Source organism: Parus major, chromosome 2 (assembly GCF_001522545.3).
Source record: "Parus major isolate Abel chromosome 2, Parus_major1.1, whole genome shotgun sequence".
NCBI classification, from domain to species: domain Eukaryota; kingdom Metazoa; phylum Chordata; class Aves; order Passeriformes; family Paridae; genus Parus; species Parus major.
In genome coordinates this window covers 101,249,715-101,265,548 of record NC_031769.1, presented here as the reverse complement: position 1 = coordinate 101,265,548, position 15,834 = coordinate 101,249,715, and the positions used below count along the sequence as shown (strand labels likewise).

General features: G+C 38.3%; 1 protein-coding gene across 1 annotated transcript in view; it reads right to left on the bottom strand.

Annotated features, from left to right (window-relative positions):
* The window catches only part of LAMA1 (laminin subunit alpha 1), a 98,674-nt gene that overhangs the window by 66,251 nt on the left and 16,589 nt on the right, over positions 1-15,834 (bottom strand). Inside the window, exons 2-4 of the mRNA XM_015618692.3 lie at positions 11,915-12,085; positions 11,455-11,567; positions 4,326-4,568 (exon numbers count right to left, since the gene is read on the bottom strand). Coding sequence (XP_015474178.1) covers positions 4,326-4,568; positions 11,455-11,567; positions 11,915-12,085 — 527 coding nt within the window. The remainder of the gene's footprint in view (positions 1-4,325; positions 4,569-11,454; positions 11,568-11,914; positions 12,086-15,834) is intronic.

The window sequence follows — 15,834 nt, the reverse complement described above, 5'->3', positions numbered from 1 at the left end:
ATTTTCACCTACATCTTCCGTGCAGAATTCCAGCTGGCCCAACTAAGATGACTTTTGGTATCAAAAGCTTTTTCTGGCAGCAGCCCCTTCCTTCTTTCCAAAGCTACTTCAGAACACACAAGGATATAGTCCCCTATGACCATACAGTCCCTGCTCCATTTTATGTAAGAAACAGAAAAACAAGACTCTACCCTACAGACAACAAACAAGTGTTCAACAGTTCACCTGGTCTCCGTAACAAACAAAGGGTCATGTTTTGGGCTTGTCAGCTGCATTTCAGAGTGTATATCCTCATCTATTAAGAGCAATTTTGTCCCATATACTGCTCTTGAATTTATAGTTTCAACTTTAACTAGTAGTGTCAAATTATTCCCCTGAACATATCCCATATACATGCTATAGATTTTTTATCATTATTATTTTTTAAAAAAATCTTAATTCTGTAATGGGGTTAGGGGCTCCTTACAGAGTAACTGTGTTATTTAAAAGACATACAAACAGAGACTTGTAAAAGAGATCACATTCCCAAAATTATAATTTTGACATTTATTGATTAGCACCATTCCTTCTTAATATTCTAACATAGCGTGTTCAAAGACTTCCAATTCTCTGATAGCCCATCCATTTTTCAATCGCAGAGTAACAATTATGAAAACCAAAATGCTTCCCAGGTCTCATCCTGCAAATTAGCACTACCTGATAAAATATTCAGCTCTCATAAAAATACAGAGAATTCTTTTAATCCATTTTCTACACTAAAGTAGGATTTACTAGAGTTTTTTAGATGCTTGACCAATCTATTTTCGAAGACCAGTGTTGGTGCCGACTTTACAACCCTCCAAGACAATGTATGTCAGGCCTTTCCAGGTTTATTGTTAGAAATGCTCCTAATTGCAAAGCCATGATTTCCCTCATTGCAATTTCAGAACTCTTCTTGGATCCTGTCACAGATTGCAGAAGAGATTTTTCCTCTTTGTACCCATGTTTTATGCAACTGAAGACTGATTCCCAGCACATCTCAGCCTGGTCTCTTCAGGTAAATTGGTTGTGATATATACATTAAGAAATTATGTTTTCTGCTGGGAATTACAAGGCAGAATTGTTGGTCAAATATTCAAATATCACTGCACTCCTTTTACTGAAAAGAATCAACACATATAGACTCAACTATAGATGAACACAACTTCAGCATGGGGCACCACATCCTAATCTCATCTACCCTTCAGTACAGACATAGAATTTGCTGGGCTCACTGCAATCCTTTGATGTCCTCAGCAAAGAGAGCTGGACCCAACCATGGCACTGGAATTTCTAACACACTGTGTTTGCTTTTTATCACTTAGACACCGCAGATTTAAAGATCCAGAAAAGCCCGTCACAACCAATTTGCCTTACCTCCCATGTGTCAAATGCCACTTCATTTTGCACCATCTTTCCTGCCTAAAATATAATCTCACTGCTTGTAAGTAGCGCCTTCAAGTGATGAAATGCAAATTATGACTTTACTCTAAATTTAAAAGCTTGAATAGTAGAAATTCTATTGTCTAGAAATTCTTCTAGTAGAAACTCTATAACAATACACTTAAATATTTATGGACATTTTAGAAGAATCTTAATAAGCAGAAAAAGGGAGAAACAGAAGGGATACTGACTAAGATACTACAGAAGAAATATGATTCTCCTTGCACACTGCTAAATTTGGTTAATATATTGCTTATATAAGCTTACACCCTGATATTTCTGTATTATGTATTTTTTGTCTCACTTGTCATTCATAATTCAAGACCATTTTCAAATAACTGCAGCTTAAGCCCTGCAACTCATCATGAGTCCTAAACTGATCATGTAAGTTGCAGGAAGCAGATCTTCATGCTGTATAGATCAGGCAAAAAACAGAACTTATAGCTGAACAGCTACATGTCTTCAAACCTGAGAAAAATCTAGCAGCCAAACTGGCAAAATGTCAGATTTGGCAAAAAAAAAATATAAAAAGTTATTAATGACACCCATATTTAGATATGTGTCTTTTTACCCTAGTAGTTATTTCACATCAAGACACTCCAAGCTGATGGCAGAGAACTGGGATGCTAGCAAATGCTGGATACAAGGCAGGCATTTACAGACATCAGCTAGTTTGCAAGGCTATTCTTAAGTTCAACAGATTGGCCAGAACACATCACAAAGCCCTAAATACATGTATTTTCCACGATTCCAAGATTCACTAAGGCACGTTGTGAGACATTACACGCAGGCAGTATTCCTGTCTGACAGACAATCCATTTACAAATGAGCAGCCTGTCCTTTGTGAATGACAGCTTTTATGCATGTGTGTTTATCTGCTGGAGAGCAGGAAGGGTCCCCAGAGGGATCTGGGCTGGCTGGAGTGCTGGGCTGAGGCCAGTTGGATGAAGTTCAACAAGGTCAAGTGCAGAGTCCTGCCCTTGGGTCACAACAACCCCAGGCAGTGCTACAGGCTGGGGTGGAGCAGCTGGAAATCTGCCCAGCAGAAAAGATCCTGGAGGTGCTGAACATGAGCCAGCTGTGCCCAGGTGGCCATGAAGGCCAATGGCATCCTGGCCTGGATCAGAAATAGTGTGGCCAGCAGGAGCAGCGCAGTGACTGTCCCCCTGTACTGGGCACTGCTGAGGTTGTGCTTCAAATCCTGTGTCCAGGTCTGGGCCCCTCAGTACAGGGAGGACACTGAGGGGCTGGAATGTGTCCAGGAATGGGCAGCAAGGCTGGTGAAGGGTCTGGAGCACCAGTCCTGTGAGGAGCAGCTGAGGGAGGTGGGGGTGTTCAGCCTGGAGAAAAGGAGGCTCAGGGGTGACTTGATCACTCCATAACCTTACAGAAGGTTGTAGCCAGATTGGGCTCAGCCTCTTCTCTCAGGCATCAAGTGATAGAACAAGAGGAAATAGCCTCAGATTGTGCCAAGGGAGTTTTAGATGGGAAACTAGAAATTTTTTTTGCAAAGAAAGGATTGTCAAGCGTTGGAGAAGGCTGCCCAGGGAAGTGATGGGATCGCCATCCCTGGAGGGACATGTAGATGTGTCACTCTAAGAACATGGTTTAGGGTGAAGTCGGCAGTGCCAAACTCATATTGTAGGACTCAATGACCTTAGTCCTTACTAGTAGGACTAATAGTTGGACTAAACAACCATAAAAATCTTTTCCAACCTAAAAGATTCTGTGAGTCTCCATAGTAGACAGAAATTTAATTCTGCCATTTTAGGTGTTATGTTTTTCTATCACTGCACTCAGAAAAAAAATGTAGTGTTTTGGATAGTGTAAACCAATTAATTATGAAAAAAATGTATGGCATCCCTGGAACTGGAGCTGTATGGCCTACTAAAGGTACATTACAAGCAGCACTGTTCCTATACAGTCAGCCTAAGGGTTTTCTGGTTAATTGTGTGGAGAGACAGGTTTAGGTTTTGTTGTTCCATCTGATCTGTTGGTTCTATGTTGATTAAATGTTGATCATATACTCACAGCACTGCAATAAACATTTTATTAAAGTAAACGTGGCTCTACATTACTGAATTTCACTGTGGTTGTTTTTCTTACTGTTAGTTTTAATTTTACGTGAATGGCTACATACAGCCCAAGTCCTTTTATTTAAGCAAGAAATAAAAACATATTGATTTCTATGAAGCTAGGAGTTACTAGCATTCTCCACAGGATAACGCCACACTTACTATCACAGTCATACATTATAGCATTCACGATGGAATAACCACTGCTTTAACGTATTATTTCATTATGTGTCTGCCTCTTCGTAATAAATTACACAAGTACCATGAATAGAGTTTGTTAAAAGAAAGAACAATCAACAGCAAGACTGCACAACTCGTAGCCCTTTTAATTATGCTACATCCTTGAAACAATGCCAAGGCTTGTTTAGGAGTTCCAGCTGTGCCGAGCACTTCAACAGTGTTTGCAGCTTTATCTCACACAACCAGGTGTTCCTAACACAGGAGTTTTCTCTAGTAAATGAAAAAGCTGGCAGAACACAGAGCCTCTGTTACAGTTTTTCAGGATAAAGGAACTAATAATTCACAGCTAATTGCTACCATCAAATTATATGGAAAGAGAGAACAAAGAGTTTAGTAATGGGAACACATAGAGCCAAAGACACATTTTATCCCAACATTTAGAAGTTTGTTTTACTAGTACGTGATGTAAAGATAATGTTATTAAAGAAGAAAAACAGATTATTTGGTAGTGCTGAGAGTGATGAACTCTGTAACTGCAGTTCAAATGTTTTCAAATTGCTATCATTCCATGTTCTTAATCACAAACCGCAACTACAAAAACAAAGATACCTCTCCATGCTCCAGGGGAACTAGCCTGGAATAATAGGAGGTGCAGATCACTTCATCATCCCTCTTGTAAGTTGGGGGCCCAATTCTTGGTGTAATATTGTAACGAGTTAAACATTCGGTATCACTAATTGCATAGTACTGCCATGGACTGAACTCTGTGCCATCTATGGAGCGTTCCAAAATCCAGTTTCCAGGTCGTGGAGCATTAGCAGCTTTGATGATGACATATGCAACTTGAAAGACCTGAAAAAAATGCAAGAAGAAAATTTAACACTTCATTGTACTGTAAAAAAATACCAGAAGCCAATGGGGTAGTATATTTAAATTTTAAAACCAATACATGTTTTTGCCTGAGGAGAGGTAAAATTTGGTACAGTAACTCTGGATAAATGTTTTGCACAAACATTTGACAAGAGGTCCATCTAACTGTGTCCAGGGCATCAAGTCTGTGCTGATGTAATAGCTGAAATCCATATCTGTTCTTCACATTTCAGGATTAGATGGGTATAACAATCTGTGGGAAATGTTCAGCTTTTCCAAACCACTGAGGGCTTAAAAAAACCTGGGGTTTGGCTGGGTTCTCTTGTTTGGTTGGTTTTTTTGTGCTTGGTTATTTGTTTTTGTGGGTTTTTCCAGTAAACATAGCCAAAAAAACTCTTTGGTTTACAGTTTAGTAGGGAATGTAATCAATCATCTCTGTAATAGCATTTCTGATAAAGTTTTTACTCCCTATGTTAAAAACCCCTCTGCACTACAATTTCATCCTGTGTTAAAGTCATTTCAGCAGAAGACTACTTATAGACACTGCTAAAAATACAGAGACAAATAAGCTGAATGTGACAAAAACCAGCATGATAAAACAGCTAACATTCTTAAGTGAGGATAAGAGGTATATGAGCTATACAACTCAAAGTGAAATCCCCTTGCACACAACAGGACTGTTCAGCACTTCTGTGAGTAGGCAGGGCAGTAATTAAGTACCTATCACCTTTTAAATTACCTTGTCATGGCAGCCAGATAACCTGCACTGGCCCCCAACTCACTACAGCATCAGACATGATCACTGTAGTGCACCTACTGCAAAGCCACCACGTTCTCCCTGACCCAGTACCTGCTACATCACCTCACTTCAAAAGGCTGCATTTGCAAATTCATAAGACTTCTATAAAGGAGTTTAATGTTTTGTATACACGGGATAACAAGCCATGTTTAGATGAAAGAAAAACTCTGTATTATTCAACCATCTCAGAGAAATGTATTTCCACTTGAGCAGACTGCCTGGTCAGCTGCTATTATCATCATAATTCCTGCCTGCATGTGCAGCATTAATACTGTGCTGAGCTCCAATCTGGCTGCAATCAGTTCTTCCATACATTCTAAATTTTAATTTTTAGCCTTTTTTCCTTTTTTACAATACAGATTAAAGTCAAAGCAAGAACAATACTTGCCACATGAAAGCAGGTTTTGATTTTGCCAAAAGGGGGAAGGAAATAAACTCACAAAGATAAATAGTAGCTGCATTGTTTATGCAATCCAGACAACTACTTTTGAAACAAACATTGTTTAAGTGAACAAAGCTTTGATTAGGAGATCTTGCACACATGAGAAGGAAAAAAAAAATATTGGTGATACTTATCTTCAAATTATTTACTACGTATAATACCTTTTAAAAAGTAAACCAATCTTACTTTATTAAAGAAACAGACATAACTTAAACTAAAATTTTCACTTGCTTTGACTTTCTTTAGAGGCATTCCAGTTTTATCCTATTAAATGTCAGTCAGATACAAACAGAACATTTCTAGTTGTTGCAATAAACGTGAAAATTTACAGAAAATGTGGATTTTACTGTGACCTTTCAGCAATGCAAGGAGATGCAGGCAAAAGGAGAAGCCAGCTCACACTTCAGTCAGTTTTAGAAATAAAATTTCTCTGGGGTCTGTGAATCCTCTGTTATTCTAGATAATCTTAAAATTTGATCAGTGCTAAATGAATATCAAGACTTATAATCCAGCTTCTATGAAGAGAAGAGTGCCTTTTAAATAAAACCTACATCATGCTAACAACCTCCAATTGAAAAATAAAAGCCAAAATACAGGGTTTTAAAGAAATAAAGTACATCATTTGGGCAGACTTCAAGCCAAACAACTATATATTCCCTGCACACAACCTGGACTTGATTGATTCAGTTAGTGGTATTGAGTTCTGCATTCAGTTATGGCCAAGCAGAATCTGATGTATCATCATTTCAGTACCCAGAACTTGTATAGTACAGAAGTTGCTTGTATGGGTATTTTCTCCATCATAGATGAGAACTTCACAAAACTATTAAAACTAGAGAAGTTTTATTGACTGGCTTAGAAACAACTATGCACTTCCAAGTTCCTTTGAAGTCAGTAATCTTTCTCAAATGCATAAAAGATGCAAGACTGGAACCCAAACCTTTTTTAAATACCATGGTAAAAAATCTCCCTCAAAAACTCTCATATGTCCTTTATTTATTTTTTTTCTCTTTGCCTGCTCTCATCAACTAAACTGCTTCCCTACTTATTACACAGTTGGCTGAACAACAAATGATCTACTTTTGATTACATTGAGATTTTTCAAGACCCATTATAGTCTGCAGCTGATGTGGCTAGTTTTAAATCCAGTTCCAACTAGTAACAACAAGCTATCCTTCATCACAAACTGCTGCAGCAAAAGGTATTCACAAGAGTATGCAGGTTAAACTTATTTTAATTATCAAGTTCCTTGGTGAGGGAGGAGTGGAGGGAAAAGCCAGTTAAATATTAACATTTTCACAGCAACTGTGCAAAAATTCAATGCACAATTCAAAAAATTAAGTTTGTCAACTCTTCCATTCACACACATAGCTCACAGGTATCCCCCTTTACTTCACAGATAAATTCACAGGATAATAAATATCAATAACTCCAGGAAAATTTGTCAGCCCCTAAAATAATATAGGTTAAAAAAATAAGTAAGTAAAGGATTTTGTATAAATGTTCTCAGACTCAAGAAATCACAAGACAACCTACCAGGAGGAGCTTTGTTCTCAGGGATTATATTTCCAAGTAAGGAAATGAAGCTGGAGGAAGGAACCAAGGTGTCCACAGTCTTCACAGATGAAGATGTTTTAAAGAGTGTCTGTAGGTAGGGGTTTTGCAGACCTCCTATCCCACAGCCTCTGCAACCCACAATAGGTCCAGAAATCCATGTAATACAAACTGATTTTCCTTTGAGCACTTTTTTTTTTTTAAAAAAATTTGACTTTTTTAAGTGCTTCAAGTTTGAACATCACCAAAGGCAGTTTCTTATCACTTTCCACATTCATTCAGTGCCCACCACCCACCCAGCCACATGATGAACCTGAGCAAGAGCTAATGATTTGTATGTTTTAATTTGGCTATGTCACTTTCTCAGAACTAATTTCCTTATTGAACTACAAGGATAAAAAGGGCAAGTCAAAGCAAGTTAGCAATTCCCAAGCCATATATTAAAAGTGTCATTTTACACGCATTTCAATCCTGATTGTTAAGATCAGCCAAATAAACTTGTACTAAAAAAAAACCTCTTTTGTATAGCTGGAATGCCAACAAAACAAGAAATTTCTGCTTTAATTAGACTTTCTAAAAACCTTGTTTCCTTGAATGCAGATCCAGCAACACCAAGTGCATCATTCTTAAATACTCTCAAAGAGTAGAAGACTAGATGAATGAATGTATATCAACTTATATTGTTTATAGAAATATCTTTTTAAGAGATAAAGAGAGCTTCATGCTGTTAGATACTGTGAACCCTAGCAATTGTTTGCAACATTTTGCTCTGACGAGATTCTGGGACGTTAAAAGTACAAAATCCAGCAGAACTTCTAGTCTCATCAATTATCTTTAAGATTTTGATTCATTATGTGCAAACATTAATTTGGAATAGAAGGAAAATTCATTTTACCCAAGAATTTTATTTTAAGAATGTACAGATGAACACCCTGAATCTTGCATCATCAGTTTTACAAAGCCACAAAAGAGTTTTAAGGAAGTTTGCGACATACCGTAAATTAACATTAGTCCTAATTAGCATTAGTAAAGTCAAGAGAATAGCATTTTTTTGCATCAGCAAACCATGTATCTTTACAGAAACCTGTTCTTGCCAGTTGATTTCAAGATGAAAGCTCTGGAAAAATCTTATTATAATATTTACATTATTTTTTACTTTGTAATAGCAGAAACTACAAATTACTCTTAATTCAACTTCCGAGTGGTAATCCAGTGGTAAATCATGGAATTGATGAGCTATGACTTAATAAGAAGTGTTTTCTCAACTTAATTTAATACTATGGCTCTTCCAAGAAGAACTAGTCTTGCTTTACAATTCAAGAACTTTTTGATATACAAACATCCGCCTTTCTGCTCAACCAAATGTACAGAGTACATTTAAATACTTTTAGAAGTCTGGAGCATGGTAATAGAACTGAGGTAAGTAGTCTTTGTTTAATGGTGTCACAGAGTAATATTTTACAGCTGGCTCAATCACACCACTAAAACGTATCACAGCCAGGATTTATTAGAATTGTAATTCCTATCCACAGCACAATTGCCCAGAGGAGTCAAACTTGGGCAAAGAACCCGCTGTTTTTATAGAAAACCACTGCTGTGTATTTTGTTTCTGTAGAACTACCAGCGTAGGAAGCACAAGGTCATAAATCAAATCTTAGTGTCTTGTACATCAATGCTACACCTCATTGCTACACTACTCTTTCCCCAGTTCTGGATCATTGCCATACATTTAATGGAAAAGAGGAGGAGGAGGCAGTGGTGTCGGGTGTGGGAAGGAAAGACTATCATACATGTGGGTCCTGGAGAGACTGAAAGGCACACTAGAATAAAGGTACCTAGTTGTCATGATATATATGAGCTAGAAAATCATGATATAAGCACTCACTATCCTTATAAAATGCTGTATTAGCTATAAATAGCACAGATTCTGAAAAGGAAAAAGATAAAAACAGCAATTTCAATGCTGAGTTTATTAGCCAGCCCTCTTTTCTCACTGAGATCCCATCAAACTACTCTGTAGTACAGCTGACTAAATAGACTAAGAACAAGGTAGAATATTAGCTAAAAGAATATCCTCTATTCCCTTCAACTTGAAGCCAAAAGATGAATACAGTCATAGAAGTTCACCTAGGGAAATTGGAGTGGAGTCAGTATTCTGTGTATCTTTCCCATATTTTCCAGCCAAGAGTATGTTTCAGCACTTACCAACCCAACTGCTTGGATTATACCTCTAAACTGTACGGTGGTAATAATTGTAAGAAACAATCAATTCCTCTTAGCCTGAGAGCTTCTGATAATTGCACAAAAAAACTCATAAATAATGACCAGATTTTTAATATCAAAATAAGGTGTGAATATATTCTATACTCCAGCAAGGAAAGTTGAAGGACTTATTTACTTTAATATGTTTCTTGACAGATTCAATGCTTGGAATATAAAAAAAAAAAGTATGGATGATGGAGTCATACTGAACACAGGTACTGACTTTCACGAATACTTTTACAGGTCCTATTTTAAGTAATTCTGAAACAAATGTATGAAGTAAACAATTACTAAAATCATTAAGGTTCTCCATATGCTTTTCTTTTGTGTTTTCTTTACTTGTGCTGACTCGTTTAAAGTCCAGCTCAGCTCTAATAACTCACTGACTTCAAGCTATCTCTATTAACCAAATCCTTTCTCACAGAGCAGTAATTTATATTCAGTTTGCATAGCCCTAGATGCCTTCTCTCTCTAAAACTCTCTAGGGAAAACACAGAAGAAAGGCCCCTTAGGGGAAACTTTTCAAATCGAATTAGTGAAACTGAGCATGGGTCAGGAGAGCAAAGATATGTATTTGTTGAAACATCAACAGCACTAAGACTGAAGAATAAATGATTCAGAGAGCAGCTCAGCTGGTCTGTTTCCAAAGTGAAATTGTTCTAGGAGGATAAAAACTAAGGCATCCCCTCCTCCTTCATTTTTCCTTCCTGTTTGTCCATTTACAAACCAAACAAAAAGCTAACTCTTCAAAGAACACGAAAATCCTATCCAAACCTTCTGTCACTGACAAAAGACACCCTGTGATTATTTTTCTAACAGTTCTGCTTTCTAATTAAAGAGCAAACTAGACACTTACTTAATCTATGCTTTATTTGAAAACATCAAAGATAAACGTTCTGTTTTAATCTTTAAAATAACTTTTAATCAGGGTCTAGAGATTCTGCAAAACCTTCTTACCAATTCTACACCTCAAGTGTGCACTTCTCAGTAAGTAACAAAGCTACTTCTTCCAGAGTTTGGAGGCATCCCCATATTAGTAGGGAATGGTTGAGCTACAATTTTCAAACAAATTAGGTAGTCCAGCACAGATCTATTCACAGCAAAACAAGAAAAAGCCAAGAAAAATAATTTCTTTACCAATTATTTTGTCTTTTCTTGAAGCCAGGTGGGAGACTTCTGATTCTCATATTTCTAACAAACAAATAAACTAGCAGATGCCCTGTACAGTTTACCATGCTCCTGTCTCAGAATGATAAATCCCTCCAAGTTTGACCATACAGAGTGGCCAAAACAGAGGAACCAATTTTTGCCCAGACAGTTTCAGACTCCCCAGGGTCACAAATCCCTGTTTCAGAAATTTGCTATCTGCTGTTCTGCAGAGTTAGGGTTTAAAAGTTCCTAGAAGATATAGTTTAGAACATGATTTTTTTCCAGTGCTCCTGCCAGCAGGATGATGCTCAGAATCAGTCAGATGTGCCCTCACATATAAAATGTGTGCTTTGGCCAATACCCTGAAAACACTGCTGTTTAAAAATGAGTTCTTGAAAACACAGACTTCAAGTAACTTTTAAGAAATAAAAGGTGGAGGAAAACAGTATCATAAAACTATAGGGAAAAGACAAAAGGGTGAGGCAGAGGAAAGTTACCAAGACAAAGGAATTGGTACAAATGGAATTGGTTACCAAGACTGAAAGAACATGGATGAGAGTTTTTACTAAAAACTATTTTTGTTTTATCTAAACACAGAAGAGCTGCAATTAATTTGTATTGGCTTGTATCCATTTAATGACACTCACATAAATGTTACTCACCTGCCTTAAATCCAAGGTGATGGTGACCCAGTGGTATTGCCTTCCATTCTGAATGCTGGGACTCTGCCACCAGTTATTGGTACCATCAATTGCACTGGAAATTGGGTGCTGCTCTGTTTCGAAGCAAAATAATTAAACATCTCTTAAAAATAAATCTCACTGCATTTTTCTGACCTAGCACATTTGTTTCACATGAAGCACAGTCTCCTCCTGTTATGAAGAAGTAAAAGCTGAAATCTGCCCTCAGACAAAAAGGTGGTCACTGGATATTGCAGTGCTCAGTGGTGATACACAGCGCTCACACTTTATCAGCCCTTTGCTCCAAGGTAATTGCACTCACATAGCAGAGACACTAAAACTAAAATACATTTGACTCCAATGCACTCTGTATTCAAGAGGAAGGGTTAAAAAAAGACACAAACTCACGAAACAAACAAAACCCAAAACACGTGAAGCTTGCCTTTGGGATTGGCACTGTGACGGTCACAGACGCGGCACTGAGCGTTGCGCAGGGGCCGTCCGGGGACGTGCTCCACCAGTTTGCAGAACATCTCTGGTCCCTTCTCCCCACAGGTGGCATTGGTGGAGATGTGAGCATTGCTGGCCAGGTTCAAAATGGCAGGAAACAGGCCTTGAAAGAAAAAATATTTTATCAGCCACATCGTAAGGCATGCAAAGATGGCATCCTGACTGCAGAATCCCTGTTATTTCACTCCACATTTGGATGCTTCATGCTGAGGAGCACAGGAGTTTGCCAACCAACTCTACCAGTTACTAAACCTTCCCTTACATAGTGAATTGATCAAAACCTGGGGAACAGCTGGCCCACTGCCAGAATCAAAGAGGGTTTGTAGAGCACACACTCAGCTGGTGTGGAAAATGGCGTTTAACACAAGCTCTTTGCAGCAGCAACACCACTGGCCTGAGCGGGACACTCCAGACTTGGAAGATTTAAGGACTGAACTTTAGACCTTTGCTACAAGCTTCTTCTGCAGTCTCTGTAAAGTCTAAGGGATACTTTGCTTGCCACTTATTAATCTTTACACAAACACTTCACTGTACTTTCAAATAGTTTTGCTCTTGTATACTGGAATAATGAAACAACAGACCAAGTTTCAAGATTACAGCTACCAGACCAAGAATCCTTTGCTTTTTCTAAAAGGAGTAAAGTTTTACTTTGGCTTGAAGGCTACTGATAAAATTTCTAGAATACTGTATGTGACAGAAGTTAAGCACAGTTTCTCAATCAGCTTCCAGCTGTCCCTCATTTGCTAAAAAGCTTTTATTTCTTGCATGGTTATGGTGTAACAGAGATACTCCATTTCCACTCAGAAGTAACTCTGAAAAAAGGAATTTTGGAAAGAGGAGTCCTGTCTTTAGAGATTAAACCCAGTGGAATAAAATCAAAGCTAGAGCCTTATATGGCACATTAAAAATGCCACAAGAATTGCTAGTGTCACAATAGTAAGGTATTAAAACCTCATTTTTCTTCTGTTAAAAGGAAATCTGAAAAAAAAAATAAAAATCAAACCACGTTTGCAAAAATATATGCTTATTCTACTAGTAAAACTGTATGAATTCTTTTACTTAATTATCCACAATATACATCAAAAGAGACCACAATATTAAAGTTTTGCTTTCCTTTGCTGTTTATACATATAACTATCTCAAAGATGGGTGCCAAGAGGATGGTTCCAGGCTCTTTTCAGCACTCTTCAGCAACAGGACAAAAAGAAGTGGCCATAAACTAAAACAGAAGTTTCACCTCAATATGAGGAAGAACTTCTTCACAGCAAGGGTGGCAGCTGCCCAGGGGGGTCATGGAGTCTCCAGAGAGAGACATTCAAAACCCACCTGAACAAGTTCCTGTGTAACCTGCTCAGGGTGACCCTGCTTTGGCAGCATCATTGGAACAAATGTTCTCAAGAAGTCCCTTCCAAGCCTAACAATTCTGTGATTTAACAAGGCTACATTCAATATTCCTTTGAAGTGTCCTTGCCCAGTAATTTTATTACCCTAGAAAGCCTGGAGAAAAGTTTCAGTGTTATTTAACACTTGCCTATTGGAAATTTGGCTAAATCCTAATCCTCTGCACCACCATATGAACAACAGTACGTTTTCAATTGTGCTATACTTGAAATTTAATAGGAGGGAGATGGAGATTATTTATTTTTTTTTTAATCCTGACTTCACTTGTGTTAAACCCAGGCTAGGTCAGCTGCCTTGTTCTCATTACACCTAAATCTGATGCAGATGAGGATGCTGAAGACATCCTAATGACTACTCTAGTGAGGCTCTTCTGCCAGTTTTCTGCTCAGGCTTCCCTCACCTTGTGCAGTATATCTCCAGATGTAAAGCTGGAGCCAAAGAAGAAATGCTGCTCTGTTTTCCTACTTGACAAGAAAGACCAGTGGTGGAAGAGGGTATCTTTTTTAACACTGCTTTCCAAAGATATAAAATCTCTTATTCACTACTAATTTCTGAGCATGCAGGGGTCTACTAGCCTGTCTTCAAGAGCTATCCATTACTTCCTGGGTCACCCATTACCTTCACTCACACAGTAGCCCTGCCATTTCTTTCCAATGTCATTTGCTAATTTGCCTCCAATAACCTTCAGTCAACAGACTTGTACCAATGGAATTGCAATGCTGTCTCATGATGAGTTTTCTGGGTCCCACAGAGACAAAAAAAGAACCTTTCAATCCAAGTGAGTTGCACTGGAGTTTTGTCCCATGATACAAATAAAAAGCAAGAGGTTGTCCTGCAAGGACATCTCTTCAAATCCTAGCTGACCAGGTTCCCCACCGAATCTCTTTGCCACAATTAAATTTTAAGGCAAACTGCAGAGGTGCAGCCATGGATTTCAGGGGAGCTCAAGAATAGTGTAGGAGATGATTTATCAGGAAACAAAAGAATCTGCAACAAATGAAATTGAAAAAAAGGCAAATTTCAAATAAATGAGTTGCATCTTCAAAGAACATTGCTCTTCTTTACTCTTCTACTAAGGAGAGCCAGGTACTCAGAGTTACAAGTTCAAAAGCTCTTAGATGCTGTTTTGCCAACCTCCCTTCACCCACCAAAAAAAACCCAGAAAACCAAACATCTGGTAAGATACTTTTATGCCTTGTAGGAAGCAGTGGATATGTAAAGATGAGTAACCACAGAATCAGTCACTTAGATGAGCCATTTACAGATAAACAGGTGACTGTCATCATATCCTGGTGTAAAATACAAGTAGCCATAACTGACACAAACATCAGAATATAGCATATTTCACTAAACAGAAACTTTAGCAAATTATAGTTGCATTTTTAAGGACATCACAACATCATTTAGTCTTTAGGAAAGGACCTCTGAGATCATCAAGTCCAACCTCTAACTGATTACCACACTGTCAACTAGACCATGGCACCAAGTGCCACATACAGTCATTTCTTGAATAACTCCAGGGACAGCGATTCCACCATTTCCCTGGGCAGTCCATTTCCACTATTCCCATGAAGAAATTCCCCCTGAGGTCAAACCTGAATCCCCAGGCACAGCTTAAGGCTATGTGCTTTCATGCTATTATTCCTTGTTGCCCAGAACAGGCTGACCAACACCTGGCTACACCCTCCTTTTCAGGTAGTTACAGAGAGTGATGAAGCCTCTCCTGAGCCTTCTTTCCCTCCTGGCTAAATGACCTCAGCCCTCTCAGTCGCTCCTCATAGGCTTACCCTCTAGACCCTTCATCCATTTAACTTGCAGTTTCCTATCTAAAGTACTGTAAATGATAGATTGAATTGGATTTATTGTATTATTCGCACGTACTCCATACAAAACCATGAGAATTACTGCTCAGTATTTTGCAAGAGACTACTACAGTGATCCTGAGAAAAAGCTGAAATAATTTTTAAACTACACTCATTTACTTCTAACTGCTGGCCAACTCTTTTCATGGTAAGGTGAACTCTTTATTTTCCTGCTACTCCGATGCTCATTTGCCTCAAACCAGAGATCCGCACACACCACAATGCCAGAAAATGAAGTGTATAGATGTTAATTTGACCTTGAGAAAGAATAACAATTGGTTCACTACAGCTCAGCACAGAAGCTAAGCACAGTGTTTTCATCAGATGTTCAAGCCAGTTGCTCTCATTTGTAAGAGCCTGGTTTTAGTCACATGCATGACTAAAACTCAGTAAGGGAGAACTGAGAATCTGAGAGGGTACTGTCAGAATTCTGTCATTCAGAGATTTCTTAGAGACAAAGCACTCCAAGATTAGAGGAAGTGGAGGGAATTACATCCCTAGTAAGGTGACCTTCAATGTGGATAGGGCAGAATCCACACTCTACACTGTTCAATCCTTCAGGAAATGACAAGTAGTAATTCTGAGGTTA